Consider the following 26014-nt stretch of genomic DNA (forward strand, 5'->3'; position numbering starts at 1 on the left):
GGAGTTTCTGGATTTCTTCACAAGTTCCTTCCGCAATATCTCTAGGAGTTCATTCCGAGTGTCGTCCAGGAATTCCGACCGTGATTTTGTGCAGAAATGTACTCGAAGATTCATCTAGGAGTTCCTTCAGCGATTCTCCAGGGAACTCCGTCTCAGATTCTTCTTGGTGCTCTTTCAGAAGTTCCCCCAAGGACTCTTCCAGCAGTTTCTTCTGATATTTCTAAAAGACTTCAATCTGACATGCCTGCAGGAGCTTCTTCCATGATTCCTTCAAGGGACTTCTTCCGGGTTTCGAGAATCCTCCAGGAATTCCTTCCGAGTTTCGTCTAACAGTTTCTTTTGGGTGGCCTTCAGTATTTTTTTATGGGATTTCCAGAAGAAATTCCTGAAAATTCCTGGGACTCTATTCCGAAAGAAACTACAGGTGGTATACCAGAAGGAACTCCGTGGGGTATTCATTGCAAAGCTGTTGGTAAAGTTCCTTAAGAAATTGTGAAAGGTACTCCTCGAGGAACCTCTGTAGTACTTCATAAGGAACTCTTGGAGTAATTCCATAAGGCATGCATAGTAACTTCGTAAGAAACTGCTGGTAGCTTCTTAAGGCACGCCATATAAGGAATTCAATGGGAAAAAAACTTCAGAAGAAATTCTTTAAAACACTCATGGAAGAATTCTCTGATAAACTTCTGAAGGACTCTTCGTAAATTAGGTTGGACTTCATTTCCACTTCCATCATATGAATAACGCTGCATGCATATTTTTATATGAGTTCTCTTTTTTGGTTTCTGATTGTGCATAGAACACCAGCATACTGTGAAGATAAATAGTCAACATCTGATCGTTTGTTTACCGTATGATCAGCGTTGACTATGTGGCAAACTTCTAAAATGGGAAGCGCAGAAGAAAGACGATGTTTTCGTCGAGTTAAGCACTAACCTGACCGATCAAGCAGTCGATAATATCATCGATCAGTAAAGATCTCTCAGACAAAGATTGATTAACCGCAGGAACCGACATCGAGAAGTGTCAGAAAAACCCACAGCCGATGTATCATACAAACCAATGGTACACGTTAAACATTTGACTTACCGTTTGAAGAAACGAAAAAAGATTATCCGGATATCGTTCTGGCAACCCGAAATGCACGAACAGTCGGATCATTCTTCACCAATACCAAAGACGTTATCGCTCCTTCCCTGAAAACTAACAGGGTTCCATGCAACAGCTGTCATCACTGAACACACAACAGCTATCATCACTTTTGAAAACCGGCTTTCCAAAAAAAGATTTGTGTTAGAAGTTTCTTTAACTATGCGATATCAATGTAATGATTTTGTAATTACCCTTAGAGCCCTTAAAAATGAGTTAAATACATCGAAACGTCGAACAATGATACAAATTAGCTTATGATTTCATTAAGAGACTGCTACGCCGATAAAATATCACTGTCAGCTTCCCTCAGTCAATAGAATTCTTCCCAGATGAACTTCCGCTGGATTTCCAGAATAATCTGCTGAAGAGGAGTTTGTTGAGATATTCCGGATGAATCCCAGAAGAACCCTTAGAGCAGTCCCGTAAAGAACTTCTGGAAGAATCCTGGAAGGAGTTCCCAATGAAATCCTGGAATCAGTTCCTGATAAAATCAGGGGGAAAAACCTCGGAATGAATCCGGGAAGCAGCTACTGGAAGAATCTCAAAAGACGTTCGCTGAAAGTTATCGAAAGCTTTCCTAGACGAATCTCAGAAAGAAACTTCTGAAGGAACCCTCAATTAATTCCCTAAAGACTCTCAAAAAGAACTCCCTGCGAATCGCAGACAAAACTACTGGAGAAGTCCTTGAACAAATTTCTTGCAGATAAACCGCGAAGATATCGCGTGAAAAACTTCGGATAGAATTCCTGTGGAATCCTAGATTATTCTACAAGCTTACTGGTGAGCTTCAAAGAAATTTAAGAGAAAGGGTTTCTGGGCGTTTCAGGAGGTTTCAGGCCGGACCGGCTTTGGGGGGGCTTGAGCGAAGTATGGGGGTTTCAGAGTAGCTCCATAGCCGTTTCAAAGCGTTTCAGGGTGTTAAATGAGGTTTACGATGGATTTTAGCGGTTTTCTCTGGGTTTTTGGAGAAATTTAGGGGGATTTCACTGTTGCTAAGGCGTTTACGAGCGTTTTATGCAGTTTCAGAAAAAACTCTAAGACGTATAAGACCAATAACGAGTGTAGATCCGTTGACCTATACTCAAGGAAGTTCTTGTAGATCCTCAAACAGACTTTTAGATCATCAGTTGACTGTACATATGTGTAGGAATGAATTTCATTCATAATGCTACAGTAGATCACTGTTTGTAGATTCGATGACCTTTACTTCAGGAAGCTCTCGGATTTTCTTAGACAGTCATTGAACTCATCTAGATAAAATGTAAAGGCATGACCCTTGTGAGAGTATATGCGACAGGTCACAAGTTGTGCATATCTGATGATCATTCCTTTTTCCTGATCCTCTCTCCGCTGATTATTTCTGTAATGTTATCTTCTTTCTAATTTTAAATTCTACAGCTGATCCGACCACAAGCAAATTTCATTTGCGTTAGTTACCTACAGGGGATACTCAAAATAACTGGGACAGGTAAAATTTTCACTTTTCAAAAAATGTTCAACTCGCTGTAACTTTTTGAAAAGGGCATCAAATATTCTCAAATTTTTACTGTAAGTTCATCAACTAGTTGTGTATCAGTGGTTCAAATTTGGAAAAAATCGGGCTATTCTTCACGAAGATATAAAGATTCTTGAAAAGGGTATAATTATTTGATAGCCAACTTTGAGCTTTTATATCTCCGGATTCAATGAACTGATTGCAATGAAATTTTGACCATTCATGACTCATATGATGAACTCTCAAAAACGTTTAACTTAACTTTAAATTTTTAACAAGAGAAAAAGTTATAACGATTTCATTCATTTCACGGTTTTTTAGTAAATTCATCAATTTCTAATATGCATCCCATTACTTTCTCAATTTATTAGCGGCTATGTTGTAACTTTCCTTCAAAACACATTTGTATATAAGTCATTTAGAGGGAAATTAATTGAACTATAATTTGCATCCTGAATTTTGAAACGATGTTGAAGTTTTGGATAATTTGGTGTTTTATTAGAAAAATAATCTAATCGTTATAATTTTCTTCCGTGTAAAGAATTTCAAGTTAAGTCAAAGGTTTTTCATAGATCATTATACAAGTCATGAATGGTCAAAATTTCATTGCATTCGGTTCATTGAATCCGGAGATATAACAGCTCAAAGTTGGCTATCGGATAATTTTACCTTTTTCTAGAATCTTTATAACTCCGTGGACAATGGTCCGATCTTCTCCAAAATTGGACTACTGATACACAACTAGTTGATGAACTTACAGTAAAAAATTGAGAATATTTGATACACTTTTCGAAAAGTTACAGCGAGTTGAACATTTTTTGAAAAGTGAAAATTTTACCTGTCCCAGTTATTTTGAGTAACCCCTGTATATGATTGGAGGTATCCAACTAAATTTTACCTAAAAGGAGTACCTGGACAGGAAAACGTACTAAAATTTGAATTTCGATGCCTGCGGGTCTTGGATAACGAGCTTTGTTTAATTCTGTATGAAAAGTGTTGCCAGCTACAACAACAAATGTGTTACAAATTGCCTTCCTCATACCTATTCAATCTGAGATAATAACCAACACGTGGTTCTACGGTGTCAGTGTCAGTCACTTTAGCCATCATACAGCTTTGCTGTTTATTCGAATTGTTTATCTAGCTTCGAATCAGAGTAACATCCAGCTGTCCGTGTTGCCAGCTGACAAAGTTATGTGATATGAAAATATACCATAATGTTTGTTATTTGCATCCATTTTAACTTGGTTCAACATTCGAATGTGTTTTTGTTTTTTTTTATCAAAACTTATTTGGTTTTGTTTAAAAAGTGTTGCTAGTTATATTAAGAATTTGGTAAAACCCCTGTTATGCAACCAGCATGCATAAATTAACGCTTAGTGCTGAAATGCTTCATTTAAATTCAGAAACAAAAAACTGAAATCTTGTAAAACTGGACAGAAAATGAAAATACTAGGTATTGTTGATGAAATAAAAATTAATACATTCTCGTGGTACTAAGAAAAACAGAAGTATTCGTAAGATATTTCTTCCTATCTTCAATACCTGTTCAATAGCACGGCCAGTGTCGTATTCAATTGAATTTTACACTTTTTCTGGCGTTGATACTCTTCCTAGTCCACTGTGCCCTGCCGCGCGTTGTTACTTAGAAATTCCCCTTGAACTCCAAGGCCATCTCCACAGTAGTGTTTACATTAACCAACAACATTTATCAGCAGTTCCAGTAGGCTAAATCTGTCAATGTACTCTTTCTCTACAAACAAGTAAGCAAGACTAGGCTTACCTGCCTGCTTCGATCCAAACCCTGCCGGTGTCAAAGGGGTGGGAAAATGGGCCTTTAACCGTTTTCATTTGCACACTGTGAAAACAATGAGAGACTGCTCGCTCGAAGGAAAAAGTGATGTGATGTGAGGTGTAGCCGAAAGGGGGCGATCTCCGCGACTCAAAGCGCATTTGCACACAATTAAATCGTAAGAAAGATAAAATATTACGGCTACCGCCTAGCTGGGGTTTGGAAAAGAACGATGGGACGTGCAAAATGAAATGGATTTTCCCACCATCTCCGGGGAGGCTTGAACGGAATAATTGACTTTACGCAATATTTATCAGAACAAATAAAATAGCTGGCAAATGGTATGTGATACAAAAAAAATAAAACCGAGAAGCCACACAAACAAGAGAGGTCATGCAGATGACTGATGGCAGGAATGGTAAAAGTTTATGACTCTGCCAGAGCTGCAAAATTATGGCATTGGAATGGACTGATTCGGAGAGCGAGTACAATGGGCAGTTTTCGGCCAAGGAAAAATATGTTAAGGGTAATTGATGATCACATTTTTTCTTTTGGTGGTGATTAAGTTAGCATAAAGTGGTTAAGCTAAGGTCATTGCTTCCAAATATATAAAGTTCACCTTAACTATCGTTTGCTGCGTTTTAAACTGTAAGTCGTCGCAGACTGGGTGATTGCAGAGTTAATTTTAAATTAAAGTACATATAGGAATAAAATCGAATGAACTTCAAAAAGATCGCACCGCTTGCGCTTACACTGCAATTGCCGCAATTGGTAAAGCAATTGGTGGCCCGTCGTCGGAAAATGGCGAAATTCGCGTGCACACATGCTGTACATATTACCACCATTAAATTGTTTAATTATGGTTAAATTTTTATTCACCGAAGCTGGTGAAAAAAATCGCTCTAAGATGTGGCGAGAATTTATGTATGTTTCAAATGAGGTGTATGCGTCGGTCTCTAGATGACGGTGCGAAATACCGATTTCAAGGAAAATGTTAAACTGATAGCTTTTTCACGCAGCGACTTCATAAGCACCAATCAATCCTGTCGTGTACATGTCACAGTTACAGACTGTCAAAAAAAACTTGGGTGAGCTCGTTCCATGTATTTTGATCAAAATGTTTTATCTGTAATACTTTATTTTAGAAAATCTTATTGAAACAACATCTCATTATACTATTAATACTCCAGTTTAAAGTTAGTTAAGTGTAGAATATACCAAATAATAAAATTTTATACTTTAAAAATGCTGCGCGTTTCCAGGGATGATTCAGGGAGTTTTAGAGGCGTTTCAGAGCGAGTCAAGGGGCATCCGAGGGCTTCAGAGAGCTTTCAAGGACGTTTCAGTGGATTTCAGGAGTTTCCAGGATGGTTTCTAGGAATGAATTACAGCGTTTCAGGAAGTGCAGCTCCAAAACGTTTCAAGGAGATTCAAGGAAGATCCAGAGGTGTTTCAAGGGGGTTTCAGAGAGGTTTGTAGGAATTTCATAAAGTTTTAGGGTCGTTTCAGAGACGTTTTTGGTAGTTTTGAGGGCGTTTCAGATTACTTTAGGGAGCTTCAGGGAAGTTTCCATTCGTGTTAGGGTTTTATTGGATGTTTTGGGGCTTCGAGAAGTTTCAAGGGTTTTAATATATTTTTTTAGGAGCGATTCAGGGGCATTTTTGGGTTATTTTATAATAAGTTGGAGATCTTTCGGGGATTTCAGGCGTTCACAGGGGCGCAGTTGGTTACAAGGGCTACAGGATGACTTTAGGAGCGAATAAAAAAACCTTTTAGAAAGTTACTGGAAAGTTCAGATGGTTTCAAGGGCATTTGAAAGGAGATTTCAGAAACAATTCAGGAAGATTTAGAGGGTTTCACGTTGTTTACAAACGTTTCAAGGGCACTTCAGTGAGTTTCAAGGGGTATTTATGTGCGTTTAAGGGGGCTTCAAGTGGTTTCAAGGGCGCAACGGCGTTTGATTTTTCCAGGAATTGCTTTAGTATTGTTCCAGATTTTTATTCTGGGATTCTTTAAAAATAGCTGTTCCTCCTAAAATTTCCTTGTGAACTTTTTTCAATAATTTCATCTGGAATTCCTCAGGAAATTCGTCTTTAAATTGTTCAGGAATTCCTTCTGGAAATTCTTCTGGAGATCCTTCAGAAACTCATTCAATAGTGCCTCCTGGTATTTCTTAAAAAGTTATTTTTCGAACCATAGAAGGATGTGCTGGAAGAACACACAAAGGGTCTGATGGAGGAATCCCAGAAGGAAACCCAGTAGAAACATGAAAAAACTGTGAAAACCAATCTCCTTGACAAACAAATTCCTTTGGAGAGAAGATCTTTCTAGATAATGCCTATGACAAAAATTTTGGGAGAGTCGCAGATTTTTTTTTAGAAATCCCGGAGATAACTAGTATCTCGTACCATTTGGGCAGGTGTACCTATTTTGGGCACTTGCCGCTATAACTAAGTCCATTTCCAACCGATTAATTTGAAATTTTGTATAGAGTTAGGCACGCACGGTATCTAACTCAGTACAAAAATTCAAATCAATCGGTTTGAAATTGACTTAGTTTTAGCGGCAAGTGCCCAAAATAGGTACACCTGCCCAAATGGTACAAGACCTTAATTGAGAAATATGAAAAAACGTATGAATAAATTACTTAAGAAATATCCTGCAGAGGCAATCCTCGAAAAAAAACAGAAGCACTACCAAAAAGAATTCCAAAAGAAACTACTGGAGGAAATCAAAACGGTGCTCCAAGCGCCAAGTATAAAAGAATCTTCCTGAAAATCTCCTCGGGTAATCTCACAAGGATCGCTTTAAAAATTCGAAGAGAGGCAGATATTTCCGGCAGGTCGACGATTCAGATAAAATGTTGCAAATTTCATGTGGACGCGGATGAATTTGGAAGTTCAAATCCATCTAGAAACTTCGCTACAAGATTTTTCTTCCAAAAAATACGTCAGACTTTCTTTCTGTAACTTCTCTAGAAATACCTCTTGGACTGTCCCCCAGGATTTCTCATACGATGCCTTGCTAAGATTATTCCATGTGCATCTTCCAGGATTCCTGAATTCCGACCGATTCCTCCTAGAGTTTTCTACGGCGATCCTACAAAATTTCTGTGCAGAAATCTTCCAGAGGTTTTCCCAGTATTCTGGACTCCAAGAGTCCCTCTTCCTTCGTGGGATTCCTCCTGCGGCTTTCCCAAATACATTTTCATGGGATTTCTACCAGGATTCATCCCGAGATCTCCACAAGAGTTTCTCTAAGGATACATCGCAGATGTTTCAGTGGAGTTTCTCTCGGGATTTCTGGCGAAGATTTTCCGCTATTTTTTCCGTGTTCCTCTTAAGATTTCCCTAGGAAATCTTTCCGTGATTTCTCTCAGAGTTGCTACAGGAGTTATTTCTGGGATTTCGCCTGGAGCTTCTATAAGGATCTTTTGGAGTATTTTTCACGATTTCTGCTAAAATTCCTTTCGGGATTTCTTCAAAGTTTCTCGTGTATGTAATTTCTGCAAGAAATTTCCGTGGGCTTTCTTCTAGAGTTTTTCCGGGATTGCTACAGAAGATTCAGTTTAGATATTTTCCAAAGATTCTGTGGGATTTCTTCTAAAGTTTTCTTCTAGCAGGGGTTTCTCCCGGGACTTCTCTCAGAAAATGTCTTCAGCTGTTTGTGCTAAGATGTCTCTCAGAGGTTTTTAGAATTTATTCTGCACTTCCTTCCAAAATTCAATTCGTTTCAAAGAGCCTTCTGAGATTTCTGTAGGAGGTATTGCTGATATTGAAGTTCTTCCAGTGATTTCTTTCCAGAGCTTTTCATTCAGGCTTTTCCTTGTAGTTGTTCATTGGTTTACTTGCAGCGACCCACATTAGATTTTTATAACAGATTTAACAGAAATTTTTCGAGAGTTTTTCTCCGGAATGTCTCAAGGGATATATTATAAAATTCCTTGTAAGAAATTCCCGGAGAAATATCGGAAGGAATATATGTGAAATCTAGCAAAATTTTTAGAGAAATCTCGTAAAAAAATTTAGAAGAAATCTTCAGATAAAATTGGGACTTCTTGGAAAAAAGTTCTGGGAGTGATCCCAGGAGGAAATGTTGAAGAAAATCACCTCTGCAAATCTCTTATAGAAATCCCGGGAGGAAATAAAAGAAAAATGTCAGAAAACTCTGTGAAGGAAATCCCGGCAAGTACTTCTGCAAAAATCCCAAGAGATATAATTGGAAAGCTATCTTTGAAAACCACTAAGAGAAATTGCTGAACGTACTTTGGATATATTTTGGAAGCAACTCTGCAAAAATCCTGAAAGAAACTCTAGTAGAGTCCCAAGAGGAACTTTTTGAAATCCCGAAAGAACACCGTAACAATCTAAGCAGGAGTTATTGATGGGAGCAAAATCGTAAAAAAAAACCTCTGGATGGAAAATTGAGAGAAATGGAGAAATCCAGAAACAAAAACTGTGGTAAGCTTATAGAAAATAAAACCTTGGGGTCAAGAATACGCGGGAAAAAAATTGTGGGAAACTCCGAAATAATTTAAAGGAGGAATGAGTGTTTGGATATCATTTCTTTTTAAAACAAACTTTGGGTGGGTAGAAATGTCAAAGCAATAACTTGCAGTTAATCCAAATGAACTATTGAAATCTAGAAATAGACAGTTTTGCAAAAATATAAAAAAAAATATTGGAAAAATTAAGTAATTTTATAGAATTTATTGGGTAAAAAATCTTGAGCGAAATCGAAATTTTATATTATTTTTAAGGGTATTTCTGTATAGTTTTTGAAAAATATATTATTTTTTTATAAATTGGACTATTTTGGATTGTAAAACTTCTGAATTCCCAATGGAAAAACTTGGAAAACTCAGAGAATTTTATTTTGACCTATAAGTAGACACCCCGCTAGAGAAAATTCTGAAGGAATCTCAGGGGGAATCCCCGAAAGAATGCCGAGAATATTTCTAAAAGGAATTCCGGCGAGAATTTCGGAAAGTATCCCGGGGGAACTCCCGAAAGAATACCTTGAGGAAATCTCGAAGAAATCCAGAGAGAATTCCCGTCAACTCCCACGAGGAATTCTCTCAGAAATCATGTGTAAAAATGGTATAATTCCGTGAAGAATTTATGCATGAATTCCTGGATGTTGGGAGAAATTCTGGAGTATTGAACGATTTTCTGAAGAAATTCATGGAGAAATTCATAACGGAATTGAAAGAGGAATTCTTGGAGGAGTTCCGGAAGGAATTCCGCAAGGAATTTCAGGGAAAGTTTCTTAGAATAATTGTCTAAAGGAAACCCTGGCAAAATGTTGAATGAATACGAAGAGCAATTGCTAAAGGTTGGATAAAATCCTGAAGGATTTTTTGGAGAAATTTTTGAAAGTATCCCTGAAATAATTGCTGCAATAATCTCTGTTAGAATATCTGAAAGAATTTCTGAAGGAAACTCCTGCAGGAATCCACCAAAAAGTTCTTGATGGAGTTTTCGGAGAAATGTTGTTGATGAACTTCTCAAGAAATACCTACTCGCTCACACTGTGGTGATGTTATGTGACATAATATCTCTGCAGTCGGAGCTGAAGCGGCTGAATGAGGACATAACTCGTTTGCTACCAACGGATATTGCTCAATATTTTCTTGCAATCACGAAAGTCTAGGAAAGTTACCTTCCGAACGAAACGAAAGCTTGATCTTTTTGACAGCGCTGAGCGAAGTTCAATAACAGACTAATAATACAGTGATAACTGGTGGTCGCTGTGTTATCAACTTGATAACTCGGGATACCTGCAGATAATAACATAACGAGATATTTCAATGATAACGCGATTACAAATGGTTGTTATCATGCTGTTTATGGTGCCTGTAGTGTTTATTCAACCAAGCTGAGAACATATTGAGTAAATTATTTTTGATATCAGATAACACAGTTTGTTATCCGGTTGTTTCGAAGCTTTGCTCGGGATGCTACTCTGCATTTAACAAAAAAGAAGCAATTGTACAAGAAAGAAGTATAATTAAGTTAATTTCTCTCAATAAAATTTACTTCAATTTATGTACGTGCTCTGCAATAACTTTACATCATGAGTGGTTTTGATAGTTTTCGGCTTTCGGACCACTGTGCAGTTGTTCCCACATAAAACACAAGTGCGAAAACGACGACAACGACTTGCAGTAGATACAGAGATCTGTACAGATGAGTTAGCAACTCGTTAAAAGTGTGGCCGTCCGCCTGCATGTATCTACTATTCGTCTTACAGCGCGCGGGGAGAAAATTTTGCATATCATCCACGCACATCTTGACGATCCGATTGTTTCTGTTGTTGATTCAAGCAAACGACGACTATGACGACGATGCACAGGTTGCACTTTTACGACCGCACGTTGCACAATTTGCAACTAACAAGGTGTTATCTGCGCGCGAAACGACACAATCATTTCGCTTTTATCTCTGGCATCTTAGTCTTTTTTTTTTCGCTTTCTGCGAATGCGAAATGATGTGACGCCAGCCTATTAGTGCACCTGGCGCTAACTAATCGTTGAACCTTGCTGCTGCTGTCTGAACAGATCGAGTGCCATAAAAGCTTTGCTATAAAACGGACTTTCAATTTTGACTGACTGCGCGCGCGGGTAGGTACTTATGAAATTAGTTCCATTCACCGCGCGGCGCGCGCGCTAAGCCAAATGCACGATGATCGACAGATCGCGCAAGGCCGTCGTTTAAATTTTAGCGTGCAGACTGCGCCGACTGTAGAGCATTCTCTCTTTGCAAATCAGCATTTACCGGTCGGCCGAGACCTGCCTCAAGCTGTGCGGTTTCAAGTACCTCGGGGTAAAGCCGAATTGCATCTAATTTAATTTTGAGCGCTTTCCGAAAGTGGATGGTGTGCGCTTTCAAACGGACAGAGAGAGTGTTGGGGGCATTGGTGTGAAATGCATCATTTGGGACAAATACTTTTACCGTGGATGGGATATCTTTGTAGGTGTACTTATATCATCTGGACAAAATGAACTTCTAATAAGTTGCTTTTGTACTACTAGATCACAATGATTCAATGAGATAGCTGTTTAGAACTAACAGGCACCTTCTTCAGTGTGCGTGTGGTGATGATCCTCTATTTTAGGCAAAACTGTCGCCTGCTACGTCATAAAGATCAATGTGGTGCAAGGAAGGTAGTGATAATTGCAATCGCTTGCCCACAAAAGAACCTTTATGAGCACATGATTCTGTTGTACACATGGATGCTTGCATGGATGTCAAAGCATTTCAAGATTGTGAATTCAATTTGACTTGGTAAGCCACAGTTAAATCAACAATAATTGACAGCCATGTTTATTCCGTAAACACGCATTTACCCCACTCACTCCCTTCGTATTCATTCAAATCGCAGTAAGCCGCACAATCACAGCTCAGCATGCAGCATGCGATTTCAGTTTGGATTGCTTGGATTGCGGCGTGGTCAAAACCCCACCGGGGAGGGGCGAGACACACTCTCAACATAATCCACGCCAATCAATTTTGGACAATTTTCTCTGTGCGGTGCTGCCGCACCACCACCACACTACACCGCTCAAAACAATGGCAACGGATAATTTCCGGACAATTTTCCGGGAGATTACTATCGCCACATCGAGCCACACGGTGGTGATCGGTGATCGATTCCGGCGGCCGTGTGATCACGGTGTGTGGTCGCTGCCAGCACCGGCAGTGCGTTCACAGTAAACCGCAGCTGCGGCGCTCCTCGTCAAAGTTCAAGCCGATATTGTTGATTTTGTTTGGATTTTGATTGGTCCAAATTATCGAAGCAGGCGGCTTTGAGACGACTATAACCCGTGCAAGCTTCCGGCTCTACACCGGAATTCTTACACAAAAACTATCAATTGATTTGTTAAGGGATGTTTATGCTATGGTGATCTCATCGACTTCACATGGACACAATTTTTACATTTTCTTTCTCAATTTTTTGCAGATCTGCAACTGGCAGCGGAGCTTGGAAAGACGCTGCTCGAACGGAACAAGGAACTGGAAACTTCGCTCAAACACCATCAGAATATCATCGAGGATCAGGCACAAGAGATCGAGGTGAGTTCGAAAACTACCAAATAGACTGACTCTTCGAAAAGCTTTAAGAAATGCTTCAACGACGGAGAACTATCCTACGTCCTTACGACTACTGAGGTATTGAAAAGCGTGATTACAATCTTTCAAGCCTAAGTGACCGGGGAATATTTTTAATACATTATTAGGCTGCTCCGAATCATCTATCTTCATCCAGGTAAAGTCGTTTTCTTGGTTCCAGCTGGGTTGTTCGGTTGAAAATCTAAAATGTATTATGGTATGCATTCTAGAAACCCAAAGTAATTTCACTAGAAATCTCCTGTCCAGGTATTTTTCTGAGATTTCTCTGGAAACTTCTCCATGTATTCGTGCAAGAATTTCATTTGGGATTTCTTCAGAGATTCCTTCAGGGATTCCTTCAGCAATTCCTCCGGGGATTTCATTAGGGCTTCCTTCAGGATTCCCTACAGAGATTCTTTCAGGAATTTCTCCTCAGATTTCTTCAGGAATTCCCTCAGGAAGTCCTCTAAGGATTCCTTCTGGAATTCCTCTTGGGATTCCTTCAGCAATTCCTAAAGGGATTCCTTCAGGAATTGCTCCAGAGATTTCTTCAGGAATTCCTTTAAGGATTCCTTCAGGTATTCCTTCAGGATTTCCTCTTCAGATTTCTTCAGGAATTTCTCTAAGGATTCCTTCAGAAATTCCTATTGGAATTCCTTCAGGAATTCTTCATGGGATTTTTTCAGCAATTCCTAAAAGGATTCCTTCAGAAATTCCTCCACGGATTCCTTCAGGAATTCTTTCAGGATTTCCTCTAGGGGTTCCTTCAAAAATTCCTTCAAGAATTCCTTGAGGGTTTCCTCCACAAATTCCTTCAGGAATTCCTCTTGGGGTTCCTTCAGGAATTCCTCCAAGGATTCCTGCAGGAATTCCTCCAGCGATTCCTTCAGGAATTCATCCATGGATTCCTTCAGGAAATCCTCTAGGGATTCCTTCAAGGATTCCTTCAGAGATTCATTCAGGAATTGCTTCAAGGATTCCTTCTGGGATTTCTTCAGGATTTTCTCCAGGGATTCTTCAGGAATTCTTGCGGGGATTCCTTCAGGATTTCTTCCAGAGATTCCATCTGAATTACTCCGGATTTCTTCAGGTATTCCCCTAGAGATTCCTTTAGGAATGCTTCCAGGGATTTCTTCACGAAAACCTCCAGGAATTCCTCTATGGATTTCTTCAGGGGTTTCTTCGGGAATTCCAATAGGCATTGCTTCAGGGATTCCTTCAGAAAATCCTCGAGAGTAAATCATTCCTCCCGGGAATTTCTCTAGGGAATCCTTCAGAAAATCCTCAAATGATTCTTTCAGGAATTCCTCCAGATAATCCTTCAGAAATTCAATCAAAAATTCCTCCAAGAATTTCTTTAAAAAATCCTCATTACCAATTGCTTCTGAGATTTTTTTGATAATTTTCAGGATTTTTTTCATGAATTCCTCCAAGGTTTCCTGCCGGAATTCTTTCGGGAATTTCTTTAGGTTTTCCTCCAGAGATTTTTGCAAGAATTCTTCCAAGGATTCCTTTACGAATTTCAACAGGAATTCCCTTATAAATTTCTACAGTGATTCTTTTAAGAATTCCTCTATTTATTCCTTCAGGAATTCCTCCAATGTTTCCTTCATATATTCCTCCAAGGATTTCTTCAGGAATTCCTCCAGTTATTCCTTTAGGAATGTCTCCAGGGATTCCATCAGTAATTCCTCCAAATATTCCTTTAGGAATGCCTCCAGGGATTCCTTCAAGAATTCCTCAGGGATTCCTTCAGCAATCACTCCAAGGATTCCTTCAGGAATGCCTCCAGGGATTCTCTCAGTTATTCCTCCAGGGACTCCTTCAGTAATTCCTCCAGAGATTTCTTCAGGAATTCCTCCAGAGATTTCTTCAGGAATTCCTCCAGGGATTCCTTCAGGAATTCCTTCAGGGATTCCTTCAGGAATTCCTTCAGGGATTCCTTCAGGAATTCCTTCAGGGATTCCTTCAGGAATTCCTTCAGGGATTCCTTCAGGAATTCCTCCAGGGATTCCTTCAGGAATTCCTTCAGGGATTCCTTCAGGAATTCCTTCAGGGATTCCTTCAGGAATTCCTTCAGGGATTCCTTCAGGAATTCCTTCAGGGATTCCTTCAGGAATTCCTTCAGGGATTCCTTCAGGAATTCCTTCAGGGATTCCTTCAGGGATTCCTTCAGGGATTCCTTCAGGGATTCCTTCAGGGATTCCTTCAGGGATTCCTTCTGGGATTCCTTCAGGGATTCCTTCAGGGATTCCTTCAGGGATTCCTTCAGGGATTCCTTCAGGGATTCCTTCAGGGATTCTTTCAGGGATTCCTTCAGGGATTCCTTCAGGGATTCCTTCAGGGATTCCTTCAGGGATTCCTTCAGGGATTCCTTCAGGGATTCCTTCAGGGATTTCTTCAGGGATTCCTCCAGGGATTTCTCCAGGGATTCCTTCAGGGATTCCTTCAGGGATTCATTCAAGGATTCCTTCAGGAATTCATTCAGGGATTCATTCAGGGATTTCTTCAAGGATTGCTTCAGGGATTCCTTCAGGAATTGCTTCAGGGATACCTTCAGGAATTTCTCCAGGGATTCCTACAGGAATTTCTCCAGGGATTCCTCCAGAAATTCCAGGGAAATTCAGGGATTCCTTCAAGAATTTCTCCAGGGATTCCTTCAGAATTCCTCCAGGGATTCCTTGAGAAAATCCTTGAGGGATTCCTCCAGGAATTCTTCAAGGGATTCCTTCAGGTATTACTCCAGAAATTCCTTCAAGGGATTCCTTCAGGTATTACTACAGGAATTCCTTCAAGAAGTCCGACCGGAATTTCCTTCAGGGATTCCTTCATGAATTTTTCCAGGGATTCCTTCAGGGATTTTTCCTTAAGTGATTCTTTCAGGAATTCCTCCAGAGAATCCTTCAGAACTTCCTCTAGGAATTCATTTAAAAATTCCTTCAAGAATTCTCATTCTCATCAAAGTGCAAAAACGCTCTAAGCTTCTGGCTGCGCTTTTGCTCTTTTGCTCTTTGAGGCGCACTGCGTTTTGGCGCACTGCGGGTTGTATGTGTTTCGCGCAAAGAGTAGAGGGCACATGATATGCGCATACTCCTTGTGCAGTTGAAACAGAAATCACAGACAAACAAACGTAACACTCAGGAAAATTTTCTCTTATGTATATCTCACGATCCTAATAACTTACAGAATTAGTGTTTTCGGCAAAATTGTTAGGGTAGTGAAGGACCAACAGATGCTGGGTCGTTTGATTCGGAACTCTTCCACTAGGCGACGCTAGTGATCGAACAAGTTTTTTATAAAATTTATCTAAGGACTCTGATCACTTAGTAAGCTGGTGTCTTCGGCAATGTTGTTTGGTAGGTCAAGGGCTTACAGCTAATGGACAACTTGTTTTGAAATTTCGCCATGAGGTGGAGCTAGTTACACATTTGCAAATATGGTGGAACTTGTGTCTTTTTCCATAAAGTACTTCTCAAGCTGTGATTTTGTTTTTTATGTGAATATTCAAGTCCAGTCGAATGCGTAGTTATAAATGTACAAAATTTCATTTCATTTGGTTCACCTTATTCTGAGATCTATCAGTTTGACGAAAAACACTCAAATATCATTTTACTTGAGTCGTTCTTACTTCATGTACATAAAGTTATCCAATTGAGTTCAATTTGAATAGGTCTTATCAGCATAGGAATCACAGCAAACATACGATCTATTCAAATCGAACGCCAGAATTTTGCTGCACTTTATAAACAGTTACAGCTTGCTGAATATTTTCATGATAAAATAGAAGTTTCATGTTTCTACATACTCGCAACTAGCCCCGCTTACCTTGAGAGACCTTGATGAACCAAACAACATTACAGAAGAAACCAACTTTCTTAGTGATCGATTTCCTGAGATATATCGAAATTTGTGTGATCGCCAGCGCCAAACTGCCACTACCAGTAAGACTTTTACTAGCTTAACAACGTTGCCAAACACACCAACTATCATGGTGCTGAGATACACGGTATGAAAATTTCGCAACATTATGTTACATCTTGTTATCTTCTACTATGTCAGAAAAAAAACGGATGTAACACTAACGATATTTTCATACAAATTATCTCATGATCCTGATTACTTAAGGCCTGTTTAGGCTTCTTGATGAAATTCTAGATGAATTCCTGAAGGAATCCCTGGAGGAACTCCTAAAGAAATCTCTGCAAGGAATTCCTGAAGGAATCCCTGGAGGAATCCCTGAGAGAATCCCTGAAGGAATTCCTGAGAGAATCCCTGGAGGCATTCCTGAAGGAATCCTTGGAGCGATTGCTGAAGGAATCCCTGGAGGAACACCTGAAGAAATCTCTGCAAGGAATTCCTGAAGGAATCCTTGAAGGAATTCCTGAAGGAATCCCTGGAGGAATTCCTGAGAGAATCCCTGGAGGAATTCCTGAGAGAACCCCTGGAGGAATTCCTGAGAGAATCCCTGGAGGAATTCCTGAGAGAACCCCTGGAGGCATTCCTGAAGGAATCCTTGGAGCGATAGCTTCCTTCAGGAACTTCTCCAGGAATTCCTTCAGAAATTCCTCCAGGGATTCCTTCAGAAACTTCTCCAGAGATTCCTTCAGAAACTTCTCCAGAGATTCCTTCAGGAACTCCTCCAGAGATTTCTTCAGGAATTCCTCCAGGGATTTCTTCAGGAATTCCTTCAGGGATTCCTTCAGGAATTCCTCCAGGGATTCCTTCAGGAATTCCTCCAGGGATTCCTTCAGGAATTCCTCCAGGGATTCCTTCAGGAATTCCTCCCGGGATTCCTTCCGGAATTCCTCCAGGGATTCCTTCCGGAATTCCTCCAGGGATTCCTTCCGGAATTCCTCCAGGGATTCCTTCCGGAATTCCTCCAGGGATTCCTTCCGGAATTCCTCCAGGTATTCCTTCCGGAATTCCTTTAAGGATTCCTTCCGGAATTCCTCCAGGGATTCCTTCCGGAATTTCTCCAGGGATTCCTTCCGGAATTTCTCCTGGGATTCCTTCCGGAATTTCTCCAGGGATTCCTTCCGGAATTTCTCCAGGGATTCCTTCCGGAATTTCTCCAGGGATTCCTTCCGGAATTCCTCCAGGGATTCCTTCCGGAAGTCCTCCAAGGATTCCTTCCGGAATTCCTACAGGGATTCCTCCGGGAATTCCTCCAGGGATTCCTCCGGGAATTCCTTCAGGGATTCCTCCGGGAATTCCTTCAGGGATTCCTCCGGGAATTCCTTCAGGGATTCCTCCGGGAATTCCTTCAGGGATTCCTCCGGGAATTCCTTCAGGGATTCCTCCGGGAATTCCTTCAGGGATTCCTCCGGAAATTCCTTCAGGGATTCCTCCGGGAATTCCTTCAGGGATTCCTCCGGGAATTCCTTCAGGGATTCCTCCGGGAATTCCTTCAGGGATTCCTCCGGGAATTCCTTCAGGGATTCCTCCGGGAATTCCTTCAGGGATTCCTCCGGGAATTCCTTCAGGGATTCCTCCGGGAATTCCTTCAGGGATTCCTCCGGGAATTCCTTCAGGGATTCCTCCGGGAATTCCTTCAGGGATTCCTCCGGGAATTCCTTCAGGGATTCCTCCGGGAATTCCTTCAGGGATTCCTCCGGGAATTCCTTCAGGGATTCCTCCGGGAATTCCTTCAGGGATTCCTCCGGGAATTCCTTCAGGGATTCCTCCGGGAATTCCTTCAGGGATTCCTCCAGGAATTCCTTCAGGGATTCCTCCGGGAATTCCTTCAGGGATTCCTCCGGGAATTCCTTCAGGGATTCCTCCGGGAATTCCTTCAGGGATTCCTCCGGGAATTCCTTCAGGGATTCCTCCGGGAATTCCTTCAGGGATTCCTCCGGGAATTCCTTCAGGGATTCCTCCGGGAATTCCTTCAGGGATTCCTCCGGGAATTCCTTCAGGGATTCCTCCGGGAATTCCTTCAGGGATTCCTCCAGGAATTCCTTCAGGGATTCCTCCGGGAATTCCTTCAGGGATTCCTCCGGGAATTCCTTCAGGGATTCCTCCGGGAATTCCTTCAGGGATTCCTCCGGGAATTCCTTCAGGGATTCCTCCGGGAATTCCTTCAGGGATTCCTCCGGGAATTCCTTCAGGGATTCCTCCGGGAATTCCTTCAGGGATTCCTCCGGGAATTCCTTCAGGGATTCCTCCGGGAATTCCTTCAGGGATTCCTCCGGGAATTCCTTCAGGGATTCCTCCGGGAATTCCTTCAGGGATTCCTCCGGGAATTCCTTCAGGGATTCCTCCGGGAATTCCTTCAGGGATTCCTCCGGGAATTCCTTCAGGGATTCCTCCGGGAATTCCTTCAAGGATTCCGCCGGGAATTCCTTCAGGGATTCCTCCGGGAATTCCTTCAGGAATTCCTTCAGGGATTCCTCCGGGAATTCCTTCAGGGATTCCTCCGGGAATTCCTTCAGGGATTCCTCCGGGAATTCCTTCAGGGATTCCTCCGGGAATTCCTTCAGGGATTCCTGCGGGAATTCCTTCAGGGATTTGCTTCGGGAATTCCTGCAGGGATTCATCCGGGAATTCCTGCAGGGATTCCTCCGGGAATTCCTTCAGGAATTCCTCCAGGGATTCCATCATGAATTCCTCAGAGATTCCCTTCAGAAATCGCTCCCGGGATTCCTTCAGGAATTCCTCGAGGGATTCCTTCAGGAATTCCTCGAGGGATTCCTCCACGGATTCCTTCAGGGATTCCTTCAGGAATTCCTCCAGGGATTTCTTCATTAATTCTTCCAAGGATTCCTTCAGGAATTCCTCATGGGATTCCTTCAGGAATTCCTCATGGGATTCCTTCAGGAATTCCTTCAGGAATTCCTCCAGCAATTCTTTCGGGAATTTCTCCAGGGATTTCTTCAGGAATTCCTCCAGGGATTCCTCCAGGGATTCCTCCAGGGTTTCCTCCAGGGATTCCTCCAGGGATACCTCCAGGGATTCCTCCAGGAATTCCTCCAGGGATTCCTCCAGGAATTCCTCCATGGATTCCTTCAGGAATTCCTCCGGGGATTCCTTCAGGAATTCCTCCAGGGATTCCTTCAGGTATTCCTCCAAGGATTCCTTCAGGAATTTCTGCAGGGATTCATCCAGAAATTCCTCCAGGGATTCCTCTAGGAACTCTTCCAGGGAGTCCTTCAGGAATTCATCTAAAGTTTTTTCATTAACTTTTCCAGATTCCTTCAGAAACGCCTCCAGGAATCTTTTTCCTCTAGGAATTCAGAAATTCCACCTGGTATTGTTTCAAGAAATCCTCTAAAGATTCCTTTGCGAATTCCTCCTGGGCTTTATTTTTCAATTACTTCAGGGATTCCTTTGAGATTTTCTCCAGGTATTTCTGTAGGAATTACGCGACAGATTATTGCACTTACTTTTTCATATTTTTTCTGGTGATTCCTTCAGGATTTCATCTATAGGTTCTTTAAAGGAATTGCTCTGAAGATGTCTCCAGCAATTACTCTTGGGATTCTTTGAAGAATTCTTCCAGCATTTTCTTCAGAGATGCACCAGAGAATTTCTCCATGGATTTGACAAGGAATATCAGCAGGTTTAAAAAAATCCTTCAAGTATTTCTGCATTAGTTGCTTCTTGAAATCATCTCAGAAGCTTTTTCAAGGATGCATGCAATTCTCCAATAATTTTCGCCAGCGATTCTATCAGAGATTTTTCCAATGATTGCAATTTCTCCAAGGATCCCTCTAGTAGTTTGCTTCAGTAATTCATCCTGGAATTCTTCCGACACTGTTTCCAAGAGATCCTCCAGAAGCTCATCCACGGAATCGTTCAGGAAATACGTCCTTTGCTGCCATGAATTCCTTAAATAACACCCCCAGCAGTTCTGCAGAGGATTCCTTCATAAATTTCTCCTCTGATTTTTGAGGAAAACGTCTACAGATTCTGTATTTTTTTCCGAGAACTCGTTCCTCCAGAGATTCCTTAATGAGTTTTTTTAGGGACATCTCCAGGGAACGATTCAAGGAATGTCTTAAAAGGGTTCAAATTCCGCCTAAAATATCCCAAAGTTGGTTTTCTTCAACGTTCTTATCCGAGGGTTTCTTCAGGTATTTCCTAAGAACTTCCCTTAAAACATCGGCAAAGATACCTCACGGATTTTTTTTTTTAATTCTGCCAGAAATTTCTCCAATTCTTCCCCGAAAATTTTCCAGCGATTCTTTCAGGAAATCTTCCAGGAAATCTTCAAAAATTTACCCAGGGATTCCATCTAAACATCCTCAAGGGTTCTTCGGAAATTTCTCCAGGGAATGGTTCAGGAATTCACCCCGAGAAGACCCTTTTATAATTTTTCCAGCGATTGCACCAAAACTCTCGAAAGATTTCTTCAGATGGAATTCCTCCGGAGGTTCTTTTCGAGATTCCTCCAAATTAATTCAAGGATTTTTTTTCGAGGATTCTTTTACTAAATCATCTTGAGTGTTTTCCGACAATGCACAGTAGGGCAGTTCAGACTTCAAACATGTTAAAAATGCAAAGCTCCCATATGTTCATTACAATCCTTGGTGCAAAATTAGAGTCCTGTCAAGTTTTCAGCCATTTCGGTGGTCATTTAATGGTGGCCCAAAAGCAAAATAGGTTTGTATGGGAATTACTATGGAGAATTTTCGAAAAATGCTCTTCACCCTTTGGAGCATTCACACAAAGATAAAGTCATAGGGTCAAAGTCAATTTGAATTCTTCAGATCTCAATGATGAATGTTGCTGAAGACCGCAACTCATTTAAACTCACGAGACAGAATTTATTAATCAATATTCATCCATGCATGCTTAAACAGAAGACCACAGCTCGACCGACACGCTTGACACGCAATCATAGTATGCGTGTTAGCTTCTTGCACACCTTGCAGGACATCGTGTGTGAAGGTGCGCATGCGAGTGGGAATTTGTTTAATATCTTTTTTGTCGATTGTCGAAATGAGTTCCGGTCTTCGGCAACATTCATCATTATGATCTGAAGAATTCAATTTGACTTTGACCCTATTACTTTATCCATGTGTGAATGCTTTACAACGCGGAGAACTTTTTTTGAAAATTCTCCATAGTAATTCTCATACAAACCTATTTTGCTTTTGGGCCACCATTTAATGACCACCGAAATGGCTGAAAATTTGACAGGACTCTAATTTTGCACCAAGGATTGTAATGAACATATGGGAGCTTTGCATTTTTAACATGTTTGAAATCTGAACTGCCCTAATGCACAGTGGTTGAAATCGCGAAAAACACGATCGTGGGCATTTTGAGTGTGATAATGTGAAAATAATATAATGTGATGTTCTGCAAAGTTGTTACATATTTTAAGGAGCAACTTTTGATAACTTTTGATTTTTGATAAATTTACCCAAAAGTTAGATGAAAAATCTATTTTCTACAAAAGCAAAGAAAACTAAATGGTGTCTTCGGCAAAGTTATAGATAATATCATGCAGAAAAATATTGCCGAAGAGACTTTTGCTCTATCTTTTGAAATGAGCGATATATAATAAATTTAGTATAAAAACCCCTTAAAACCTTGAAAAGCCACTAAATGCTTTATATCTCTTTTGGATTAGGTTTTCGAGGCTTCCGATGTTCTGAAGACTTTTTCATTATGTTATTGTGCATCTTTTTTCTAAAGACAGTGTTGCCATATTTTCATTGTTTCTATGTGATTTTTTAATTTTCCTATAAAAAATGACTGTTTTTAATAATGAGATATCTCGAAAAGTTGCAAAAAGCTGCAAAAAATTCAAAGCATGATAAAAAGTTGAATAAAATTGCTATCTTATACAGGTCAACTGATGAGTTGCTCTCTGTCTCTTCGATGCTTAAAATCTGTTTGAAAATTGTCACTTTCACACTTTTAAATGTTGAAATAAATACTTTTTCCATGCGATAATCTAAAAATTGTGCTATACAATGTTCAGCAAAGTTGTTGCATATTTTTAGAGCAAACTTTTGACAGAATTACTTTTTCAAAAAAATTGCCTTAAAGTTAGATAAAAAAATATTTTGGTTCAAAAATGTGCTTTTTTTCTTTGAAAACGCATGTTATCAAGAGAAATATTCAAGATAACTTCTTGGTGTCTTCGACAAAATTGTGCATTTATTGAATACAAAATAGTTCCTAATACATTCCATGTCAAGAAATTCAAATATAAAAAAGTTAAGTGAAATTTTCATGTTTTTCTAAACTTTTAAGGTTTTTTTTTCATAAAATCAGCTCTAAAATGGTCATTTTTGAAGATAGAGTCATGGTGTCTTCGACAAAGTTTTTCCATTTACCATTTAGAACAACTTTCCTGAAGACGCCATTTTGATTTGCGGATTCCCAAGAAAAATTTTTTTTTTATCTAACTTTAAGGCAATTTTTTGAAAAAGTAATTTTGTCAAAAGTTTGCTCTAAAAATATGCAACAACTTTGCTGAACATTGTATAGCACAATTTTTAGATTATCACATGGAAAAAGTATTTATTTCAACATTTAAAAGTGTGAAAGTGACAATTTTCAAACAGATTTTAAGCATCGAAGAGACAGAGAGCAACTCATCAGTTGACCTGTATAAGATAGCAATTTTATTCAACTTTTCATCATGCTTTGAATTTTTTGCAACTTTTTGCAACTTTTCGAGATATCTCATTATTAAAAACAGTCATTTTTTATAGGAAAATTAAAAAATCACATAGAAACAATGAAAATATGGCAACACTGTCTTTAGAAAAAAGATGCACAATAACATAATGAAAAAGTCTTCAGAACATCGGAAGCCTCGAAAACCTAATCCAAAAGAGATATAAAGCATTTAGTGGCTTTTCAAGGTTTTAAGGGGTTTTTATACTAAATTTATTATATATCGCTCATTTCAAAAGATAGAGCAAAAGTCTCTTCGGCAATATTTTTCTGCATGATATTATCTATAACTTTGCCGAAGACACCATTTAGTTTTCTTTGCTTTTGTAGAAAATAGATTTTTCATCTAACTTTTGGGTAAATTTATCAAAAATCAAAAGTTATCAAAAGTTGCTCCTTAAAATATGTAACAACTTTGCAGAACATCACATTATATTATTTTCACATTATCACACTCAAAATGCCCACGATCGTGTTTTTCGCGATTTCAACCACTGTGCAATGCGTCAAAGAAATTCTCTAAAATATTCTCGTGAGATTACTTTCAGATTACTTTCAGTACCTATATTCGACGAACATTCGTTGCAGTTACTGTATGCCGCAATATTGATGAACAGTGACTCAAACTTCAAAAATTGTTGAATGCCATTGATATTTCAAGGAGTATCCGGCTACCAAGTTAGGTACTGGTAAAATTGTTGGATCCAGTGATCATCAACGTAAATAAATTTCATGGGCAAAGTGATCAGAAACGGTCATAACGCATGAAGATCTTCAAATAATTATTTCCCAAGTAGTTTGGATGACCTTAATGATTCTACGGTACTCAAGTAGTGTAGCCTCCTCCATCCAAGCCCCAATATTGAATTGGATGTTAGTTAGCCCACAAAAAGAGTAATGGGGGAGGGGTGGGGTGATCTTGATCGATTCCAATAATTCCTTCGTCCTCTTGAGATTAGACTGACCAGTGGGGTATCATTCTGGTTTGAGTACAGCACTGAACGCCGAATTTCGTACAGTAAACTAGTACTGCTGTTGGAAATCGACTGTAATCTTGACTCTATAGATTAACGGCTACGCAGTCTTAGGGTTCAAAAAAACGAGTTTTATTATTCACCCGACGTTTCGACACGGGGATAGTGTCTTCATTTGACCAAAAACGTTAATATTTATTTTCCCCCTGAGGAAGACACTATCTCCATGTCGAGACGTCGGGTAAATAATAAAACTCGTTTTTTTTTTAACCCCAAGACTGCGTAGCCGTTAGACTATAGAGCAAACTACTACATTTATTCACATACACTTCCGTGCAAAAGTTTGGGGTCACCCCCTCAAAAACATGGAAAGGTTTTTCGGTTATATCTCAGTCATCTTTCATTCAATCCACTCGTTCTTTGACTCTTTCGAAAGATAAAGAGTTAGATTTGATTCGTAGGTACTTTTCACAAATTTCATATGAATTTTTTAGTATGAAAAGTTTTCCTAAACTAACATGTTTTTCCTAAATCTGTATGAAATATTGTTTTCCGTGTAGTTCAAAATTGGGTCGACCAAATTTCAAAATTAAAGTTGCATTAGAACCCTATTCTATCCTCTTTGAGAGCCATTTATTAGATTTTGGCGGAAAAATTCATAACATAATTTAAATGATCGAGTTAGGTTTACAAGTCACCGTGCAAAAGTTTGGGGTCACCCCTTAGTATGCTGCATCGTGCAAAAGTTTGGGGTCACCTTCCAAATGAAGTCTGCGTCGGGTATTTATTCAAATCGTCATTTGTTTTGGTGCAACTCTAATTCCTTCTATGATAGTTGAATGGGAAGACACAGAAATGGTTATGAAATGTTCATAAACTAAGTTCTACACTAAATTAAGGTAGATAATGGGGTATAAAATCCATACTAAATCAGCTAAGTTCGTTATATAAAGTGCGAAAGAGGATGGAAGTGAGATGAAAATGACTAATTCGAGAATTCTACCCCATAAAACAGTAAGTGTTAAAACCACAAATATACCATTACCCTAAAATCCATAACAACGAATGACATTTCTCGGAATGTACTATTACATTCGAGATTTTGGGTTTTGGTGCAAAGCAAAGGGATAATTTTTTGATATGGCATATTTATTAAAATAAAATATGTAACATTCCTGAAACTTATGGATTTTAGGGTGATGGTATGTTTGTAGTTATAACACTTACAGTTATATAGGGTAGAATTCACGAATTAGTCATTTTTATCTCACTTCTATCCTCTTTCGCGCTTTATATAACGAACTTAGCTGATTTAGTATGGATTTTATACCCCATTATCTACCTTTATTTAGTCTAGAACTTAGTTTATGAACATTTCATAACCATTTCTGTGACTTGCCATTCAAATATCAAAGAAGGAATTGGAGTTGCACCAAAAACAATGACGATTTGAATAAAAATCCGACTCAGACTTCATTTGGAAGGTGACCCCAAACTTATGCACGATGCAGCATACTAAGGGGTGACCCCAAACGAGAAATATGAGCAAAAACATGGAAGTCAAGGGCCCTTATATCAACACCTGATAACGCGTGGGTATTCAGCATGACCAATGCTGACGGTGATGGGTTAGATTCCCGGTTAGTCTAGAAACTTTTCGTGATGGAAATTTCCTAGACTTCCTTGGGTATTAAGCATTTTCGTGCCTGTCACATACCAAAAACACATACAAAAATGGTCGTTGCCAGAGCTGTGGAATAACTGTGGAAGTACCCAACTCTTTGTCCCAAGTGAGGAAGAAGTAGACGAAACGCCTGCTCAGGTACGCACAAGGCACTGTCGTTCATCTCGGGAC

The 26014-nt window shown here is 39.7% G+C and overlaps 1 protein-coding gene across 3 annotated transcripts in view; it reads left to right on the plus strand.

Moving 5' to 3' along the window:
• Positions 1–26014, plus strand: part of LOC109402678 (uncharacterized) — a 176792-nt gene that overhangs the window by 112610 nt on the left and 38168 nt on the right. For all 3 annotated transcript variants that reach the window (XM_062844456.1, XM_062844458.1, XM_062844457.1), the window contains exon 3: positions 12402–12514. In XM_062844456.1, coding sequence (XP_062700440.1) covers positions 12402–12514 — 113 coding nt within the window. The remainder of the gene's footprint in view (positions 1–12401; positions 12515–26014) is intronic.

Source organism: Aedes albopictus, chromosome 1 (assembly GCF_035046485.1).
Source record: "Aedes albopictus strain Foshan chromosome 1, AalbF5, whole genome shotgun sequence".
Classification (NCBI taxonomy): domain Eukaryota; kingdom Metazoa; phylum Arthropoda; class Insecta; order Diptera; family Culicidae; genus Aedes; species Aedes albopictus.